The 8,255-nt window shown below is 40.7% G+C and overlaps 2 protein-coding genes across 2 annotated transcripts; both read left to right on the top strand.

Moving 5' to 3' along the window:
• Positions 1–296: 296 nt before the first annotated feature.
• Positions 297–1,487, top strand: h1-10 (H1.10 linker histone). Its single transcript, XM_014132812.2, has one exon. It carries the CDS (start codon positions 377–379, stop codon positions 956–958), a length of 582 nt encoding a protein of 193 aa, XP_013988287.1. The 5' UTR covers positions 297–376; the 3' UTR covers positions 959–1,487.
• A 2,190-nt stretch (positions 1,488–3,677) lies between these two features.
• LOC106565555 (actin-related protein 2/3 complex subunit 4) lies at positions 3,678–7,982 on the top strand. The gene is made up of 6 exons (XM_014132813.2): positions 3,678–3,749; positions 6,204–6,322; positions 6,400–6,511; positions 6,856–6,951; positions 7,173–7,343; positions 7,428–7,982. Exons 1-6 carry the CDS (start codon positions 3,747–3,749, stop codon positions 7,431–7,433), a joined length of 507 nt encoding a protein of 168 aa, XP_013988288.1. The 5' UTR covers positions 3,678–3,746; the 3' UTR covers positions 7,434–7,982.
• Positions 7,983–8,255: the final 273 nt, after the last annotated feature.

Genomic DNA, 8,255 nt, shown 5'->3' with positions numbered 1-8,255 from the left:
TTTTTCTCCTGAAGTGGGTGCCCCCCTCCTATTTGGAGCTGCGAGTGTGGAGTGCCCTCTGCTCATCCACTGTTTTCTTTGAGATTTCGACATGGACCGATGTGAGCGCAATACAGAACATAATGCATCGCTTAGGCTTCAGAAAAGTTGCTGGTTATACAATAACGACCAGTCCAATTACGATAAAATCACCTCCAAACAAAAATCTAAAAGCACATATTCCAACATACCATTTCCGCACTCTGTGTTGTTGTTCCCAATCACGTCCGTTTGGTAGTTATATAGGCAAGCCAATCCACCACACACCCACATTCACAGCAAACCCGACGGTGATAACAGTGCATTGCAGAACCACCTTGGTTTCAAAGGAAACGTCATGGTGAAAAGCGAGGTGGAGGTGACTATAAACGCGGAGGAGGCTCCAGTGGCAAGTAGCCTTAAACCAGCCAAGAAAAAGAAAAATAAGAAAAAAAAGAATAAACCTGGCAAATACAGTGTTCTTGTGCTAGACGCTGTCAAAAAGTTGAATGAGCGAAGCGGTTCGTCTTTGGTAAAAATTTATAATGAAGCCAAGAAGGCAAGCTGGTTTGATGAGCAGAATGGGCGAACCTACCTGCGGTATTCCATCCGAGCGCTGGTACTCAACAACACGCTGATCCAAGTAAAGGGCATGGGGGCGAACGGTTCCTTCAGGCTCAATGAAGATAAGTTCGCGAAAGGGGTACCGAAAAAGACACAGTCCAAGCCAGCCAAGAACACCACGAAAACTGCCAAAGCATCGACCACCAAGAAGGCAACCGTAGTCAAGGCGAAGAGCAGCCCGAAGAAGGCACCAGATGCAAAGATGCCCGCGGCTAAACTGAAGAAACTGGGTGTCAAAAAGGTGAGCGCTGCGCAGAAGAACAAGAAGCCGAAGAAGGCCAGCAAGCCACCAGCCAAGTCACCGAGGAAGAAGTAGCCTAGTCGCTATCAAATACAGAACTTTATTTGAGATTTTTATTTTTATACATCTTTTGTTGTAGTTTTTTCTTCCATGGTTTGTTTCACTGGCATACAATGCATAATCAACGGATTATTATAGGTTAAAAGTTGTTTTCTTTGTTTATTTTCTGAAAGGCAATGATTGCCTCAGTGGCGTATTGTCAGAGGGACCATGAGTGTAGTGTTGCTTTGAATAACAGGCAACGCCCCCAGTTTTATGTTGTCACTTGTCAGTCCGAGAGATGCCCTGCTACAAAATGTTACATTGTAACACATATGTTTTTACCTTTACCCAAAGGTTTCCCCTTACGGATATGACCAGGAAATCCTAATCGTGGCTTTTCATTCTTTTCGAGGTGGCTGACAACATTGCGAAAGTGTATTTGTAATTCTGAGAAACTGATGGTTTAAAAGACTAGGTCTATTTGATGAGCATTGTATTGTCTCTTCAGGAAAGGTGGCATTGAAGTGATTGTCAATCTCTGTAAATAAATACCTTAACACTGTCTTTTTTGCATTTTGTGACAAACATAGAAACATTTGTATTTAAGGCGTTAGATTTGAATGTGAGGATAATTTCCTCCACTGTCTCTTTACTATACTTAGAACAATGTCAGAAAACTATTGTAGCTTATTTTCTTTAATTATGCATGTTGGACTCGTTTGTTTGTCAATGAGACAAGCAATTTCAATGAGTTTCTCCCCATATTGTTCAGCTTCATATTTTCTGGTTGGTCTCATAGCCACGGGAAGAAGGTGTTGCAGCGCCCGCTGAAAAGTCGCAATTGATAAAAATAATGACATAAAAATTACAAATGTAATGCACTTGGCCCTTACTAGTCCTGTATTAGCAGACACATTATGTGTCGCAGCAAAAACTGTTGAGTGAATTGGAGCGCATGGTATTAACAAACTTAACCTTGTATTTTGTTTCATTGAAAGTGTATATCCTGCCTAGTGGCTCAGTTTTGGCACATACATTTTTTTTTTTTTTAACTATACAGCTAACCGTCCTAAAATCTCGATAGGTGTAACATTAACATTAGCCTATAGGCCTGCTATGCTATTATATTTGGTTATGTTACATAAAATGCTAATTGTTATGTGATCTTGCAAGACATTGATTAAGCTTTGTCGAACTTTACTAAACGAGGACCATTGTGTAAAGTATCTATTTGTGATGAGTAGCACTATTAGGTGTCGGCAACAGATCTTGATAAGTGTTGTAAACGATTGGAACACTTTGGTTCTGAAATGACTTTGATTTGAATAGCTTGAACACATGGTTACAATATACCTTATTCCAGAATAAAAGAAAACAGCGGTGAACTATCAATGTATATAATTGATTTTCATAGATTTAATAAAGTAGTGAACATAAATCGTGCAGGCAATTCGTTTTAAAACAGCCAATCTAGCTTTTAGTGTGGTGTATTCATGCATCTCAAACTCTAAAATATATATATTTTTAGAAACTATAACCTAAATGCATTATTATCTCCAACTTGGCCCAATTTCCATTTTCCCACCCCGACATAGCCTACCAAGCTAGAACTGGCCCTGTGTCTCAACCAATTGCCAATATAGGCTAAATATCCCAAGCAGGGCTACAGCAACTTCCAGAAAGGGTCAGGCTCTTGGGCTTTGTGGTGGCTACTCTGGTTTGGGTGTCCTTGGCAAAATGGTGTCGCTGTAATCAAGTGGTCACATATCGTTCTGGGTTCCACTGTGCAAGAGCAGGTCTGTGGAGTTTTATGAACATCAACGCAGACACATTCATTTATATATATTTTTCAACATTCTGATGTTCTTAAGTTGTCAAGCCTCCAACGGGCCTCCGCAGTGCATACATGTAGCCTACATATTTATTTGGTGTGTCATTCTATTTTTTTAATGGAATCTCTCCCCCCCAAAAAAAAACAACTTCGATTGCTCTATTTCTATTACTACACAGCATCTTCAGAGTCTCTCATTCTCTTCTGTTGTCCGTTCACATGACATGCCTTTAGTGGTGGATTGAGGGTAGGAGCTAATTACACAACAGGGCAATTTAAGTGTGTAACGGTACAATCGTTTTCAAGATCATATGTCGTTTAGTCAATTTACACATGGGGCCTGCACACTCAACAAATGCAAATATCTAATAGGACAGAATCTGGCTCTGGAGCACCTAGCTTGCACACAGCAGCTCTTTTAGAATCACAAAATTAAATCGTTAATAATACAGAATCAGATTATTGTACCATAAAACCCACTAAGATTATGGAAACAGACCATTGTAAGTTTCCCCCCTATTGGCAAAATAGTGGAGAGATCCTTTTACCTTATAAGGAAGAAAACACCAGTCAGACACGTTTTAGATTGATACGAATAATGAGACAAATCCTTATCATTCAGTTTAACCATTTCTAGATTGAGTACTGTTCTCATATGAAGAATGAGAGAATCCAAAATAATTCAGAATTCTCTTTTATATGAACATTTTGCTACTCGTGAATTATATTATCAAAATGTTCTCATGCTATATAAATTGGGAAATAGTGTAACCGAATAATGAAAACCACCAACAATTATTTTTTTTAAATAAAAAAAGTATTACATGTTTGTCTGCTACATTCAAACAATTAATTGTATAGAAAAATCTTTGTCTTAACGATATAGGCTCCCCTATGAAGTTTTGTACATAGTATGTTCCAGTGAGCGCAGAGGGTCACGGAAGAGCCTTGGTAAGTGTACTTCCGTCTTCCCCCAGCGGATACAGAGAAATGGTAAGAGAATGTAGCTATCATTTTTACAATGAAAATAAAGACATTTCGACATTATTTCAACATCAGTCATACGATGAGCAGTATGTCGATCCTTGCTTGCGTTCATGTGTATGTTTATTGCTGGATTTGGTTTGGTAGCTAGCTAGCTTAGCTAACGTCAGTTAGCATCCCCACCCAAAAGTGAGAATCTGTTTTTAGCCAGTGATGTAGCTAGATACAAGGTTAGTTTGTTAGTTTGGAATTTAGTGTCAAATACTGTAAACTAAAGTATCCTTTCAAATGTATGCATAAATATAAACATACATTTTGGGGTAACTATTAGCTAGCAATCTGTAATGGTGAAGCAGGGAGCTCACGTTCTTTTACGTCATCTATCAAGCTGGTATATAAAAAAAATGATTGCCATGAGTAAAGATCCCCATGCCACATTGAAAATATATCGAAGACAAGCTGGTAGAAGAGTCTAACTAGTTAGCAGAAATCTCTAGTCTCAGGCAGCCAGCCTAGGTATTTAAGAGGTATGCAGGGACCTGTCTCAACATTTGCTTTCATTTGTCCTCACCACCTAGCTAGCTATGCACTTGCATCTTGCCTGAATTATTTTTGCTTTGCAGTAGGTAGGTCCAAAGTCTAGATTTCTCTTAATTGCATTTCACACACATAGGGTTGCAATAAGACTTGCCCACTGAAATGTCCACCCCATTTACATCGACGGGGCTGTAGTGGAGCGGGTCGAGAGCTTCAAGTTCCTTGGTGTCCACATCAATAACAAACGATCATGGTCCAAAAACACCAATACAGTCGTGAAGAGGGCACAGCAATGCCTATTCCCCCTCAGGAGACTGAAATGATTTGGCATGGGTCCTCAGATTCTCAAAAGTTCTACAGCTGCGCCATCGAGAGCATCCTGACTGGTTGCATCACCGCTTGGTATGGTAACTGCTTGGCATCCGACGCAAGGTGCTACAGAGAGTACTGCGTACAGCCCAGTACTTCACTGGGGCCAAGCTTCTTGTCATCCAGGACCTCTATATCTGGCGGTGTCAGAGGAAGGCCCTAAAAATTGTCAAAGACTCTAGCCAGCCAAGTCATAGACTGTTCGCTCTGTTACCGCGCAGTACCGGAGCGCCAAGTCTACGTCCAAAAGGCTCCTTAACAGCTTCTACCCTGCAAGCCATAAGACTGCTGATCAGTTAATCAAATGGCTACCCAGACTATTTGCATTGACCCTCTTTTTTACAGTGCTGCTACTCGCTGTTTATCTATGCATAGTCACTTTAGCGCTACCTACATGTACATATTACCTCAATTACCTCGACTAACCCCCACACGTTGACTCAGTACCGGTACCCCCTGTATATAACCTTGTTATTTTGTGTTACTTTATTTGACTTTAGTTTATAATAAAAAAAAAATGTTGCAAATATTTTTATACTTAAAAGAAATACTGCATTGTTGGTTAAGGGCTTATGAGTGAGGATCAAGGTAAGGTCTACATCTGTTGTATGCGTCGCATGTGACATAACATTTCAAATCAAATGTTTTCTCGGCCCAAATCAGATGCAGACTGGATTGAAGTAGCTAGATATTGTCATCCTGAAAATGAATGTAATGGCAGTGCACTCTACTGGCCTTAGGCCAGAGCCAATGTGTACACACCATCCTTATCTATTATAGGCATTATTCAATGTAAAACATAGCAAACATTTCTAAAAACCTGTTTTTGCTTTGTCATTATGTGTAGATTTAGGGGGGGAAAACTATTTAATCTATTTTAGAATAAGGATGTAATCAAACAAAATGTGGAAAAAGTCAAAGGGGAACTTGCTTAGTTAAATAAAAAAAAGGGGGTCTGAATACATTCCGAATGCACTTTACTCATGTGGTCAATATACTTCCTCTTTTTCAATTTGAGGGACTCCTGGATGTATCAATTTAATGGTGACTTCACTCATGTTCCACAGTAAACATTATTGTTTTGCATTTGGGTTGTTAGGCCTATTTGAACTTTTACTGACTGTTTGAGTTTCTGTGATGGTCAAACCAGTGTTGAGCTGTTAGAAACCGCAGTATCAAATACGCACTGCTGAGCTGTGTGTTGTCAGCCCAACCATGAGCCATTGCTATGGAAGACACAGTATGCAAAGAATTTTAGCTGCAGGTCTAGGCCTGCATGCCTGACAGTACTTTTGCCCTCAGTTTGTAAGGAGAGATGGTGGTGTAGGAATAAGGATAAGGGCCTTTTTAGCTAATAGTTTTAGAGGATAGTGAGGTGGTAAGAGAGGCAGAGGCTGCGGTCCAGTTCACTCCCCCTCTTGGATTTAAAATAGGATTTAGGGAAGGGGCCTCTTCGTTATAGTACCGAAGTAAAGCGTGGTAGGGGTATTTGGCGGAGTGTATGGGGGAGATCCCCTCTCTCATCTTCTAACTTTTCTTCCTCTCTTTCTCCCTCAGACAGCGACTCTGCGCCCGTACCTCAACGCTGTGCGTGCCACGCTGCAGGCCGCTCTCTGTCTGGAGAACTTCTCCTCTCAGGTGGTGGAGCGCCACAACAAGCCAGAGGTGGAGGTCCGGTGAGTCCCTGTGTGTCTGTGTGCGGGATAGTGTGTGTTTTCAGGTGTTTGACCTTGGTGTATGCTATCCCCCTCAGGAGCAGCAAAGAGTTGCTGCTGCAGCCAGTCATCATCAGTCGTAATGACAAGGAAAAGGTTCTTATCGAGGGCTCCATCAACTCAGTCCGAGTCAGCATCGCTGTCAAGCAGGTCAGTGAGACTACTTATTCCAACGTGTTTAACTTGTCCTTCTGTGCAGTTAACAGGCTTGATTTTGGTGACTTTCATGCTTTATTCATATTTAGGGAACACCTATCTTTTCCTCCATCATTGTCGTTACCCTAACAGAAGTGCAGAGATGTAAGCTCAGCTCTACCCTTTTTTTCCCCCTGTTATGTGAGGATGATTGTGTGCTGGTTTGTCATAGACATGAAATGTATACTGTGATTAGTTGTTTTTTACTACCTGGTGTATGATTGCTGGCTTTTACAGCTGTAGCCTGTGATTGGTGGGTGCTAAGTCTGACTGCTGTGTGATTTGCTGTGTCCCTGAAGGCAGATGAGATTGAGAAGATCCTGTGCCATAAGTTCATGCGCTTCATGATGATGAGAGCAGAGAACTTCTTCATCCTGAGGAGGAAACCAGTGGAGGTGAGAAATGAGAGGGACTGGTGGTGCAACCAACAGTTTGAGTTGAAACATTAAGAGAATATTTGTTCCCCTCTTAGAGAACTCAAGCGGTCATATTTTCACACTTTCAAATAAAATATTTACATAAACAATTGGCAGTGCAAAGAGCAAAACGGTCTCACACAGTGTTTACTCATCATTCCCCTCCTTTATCTCTCCCCCTCTCCTTCATTTGTCCGCAGGGCTATGACATCAGTTTCCTCATCACCAACTTCCACACAGAGCAGATGTACAAGCACAAGCTGGTGGACTTTGTCATCCACTTCATGGAAGAGATCGACAAGGAGATCAGTGAGATGAAGCTGTCTGTCAACGCCAGGGCCCGTATCGTTGCTGAGGAGTTCCTCAAAAACGTGAGTCCTGTCTGTCTTTTACTTTCTGTCTTTTCACCTAGAAGTTTTCATTTGACCTGACAGCCATGTTTTTGACTTACACAGTTCTAAGAAAATTCCCAAGCATCCCTTACGCTGATCACAACTGTCAACATGGTTTCTTGGAGGGTGTGCATCACAGGACAGAGAGAGAAGGGACAAAGGTGTGACCAGTCAATCGCAGTAGAAAAAAGTAAAGACTCGTCAGACCAATGGGGTGTGGCTCTTCATCTTTAAGGTATCCCTGTGCTCAAAAATATTGATGTTTGTACATAATGAATATTCACAGCCTCATCTAATTTCTGCTTTTAGAACAATGCTTTAAATCAGGGTGGGTCCTTAAAATAAAACCCTAATCAATATTAATGAGCACAGGGAAATTCAGAGAATTATTTTTTTTTGATAATGTAAACGGTTTATTTTACTTTTTTTATAAATATTATATGCACACCATTTTTTTGCTATGTTTTTGTTACAACAAACATTCAAACCTGAGGAAAAATGAATTGGTGCACTTGTTTCTTGTCTTAATACACACAGAGCAGACCCTATCATTGATGGAAATGATTGTGATGATGATAATAGTGCTGGCAGTGATGATGAATAAACCCCTTTATTGTTTGTTTGTATTTTGGTGTGTTATTTATGGAAAAAAGACATTACACTACATTATTTTATGAATGAATCATTAACTATTTACATAGGGGGGGAGTTCCTAAATGGGACTTAATTTTTACCGCATTCTGACCTTGACCTTAAGCATGGGGAAATGCATGTGCCAGCCAGGTATTCGTTAGGGATGGAGGTGTGGCAGAGGTGTGTTTACAGATATGCATATTCTGACTGACTTGAATTCCACCACCTTTATGCGTGAGGAACAATGAATGTCGAGTA

Source organism: Salmo salar, chromosome ssa12, assembly GCF_905237065.1.
Source record: "Salmo salar chromosome ssa12, Ssal_v3.1, whole genome shotgun sequence".
Classification (NCBI taxonomy): Eukaryota; Metazoa; Chordata; class Actinopteri; order Salmoniformes; family Salmonidae; genus Salmo; species Salmo salar.
The sequence above is the reverse complement of the archived record's forward strand: the minus strand, read 5'-3'. Positions and strand labels throughout refer to the sequence as shown.

What these genes read in the sequence shown, in the direction of transcription:
- h1-10 (XM_014132812.2), top strand. Translation starts at nt 377, where the DNA reads ATGGTGAAAAGCGAGGTGGAGGTGACTATAAACGCGGAGGAGGCTCCA.
- LOC106565555 (XM_014132813.2), top strand. An exon ending in TCAGCATCGCTGTCAAGCAG is followed by an intron (nt 6,512 to 6,855) that starts GTCAGTGAGACT and finishes GTGTCCCTGAAG; the next exon opens with GCAGATGAGATTGAGAAGAT. An exon ending in TGAGGAGGAAACCAGTGGAG is followed by an intron (nt 6,952 to 7,172) that starts GTGAGAAATGAG and finishes ATTTGTCCGCAG; the next exon opens with GGCTATGACATCAGTTTCCT.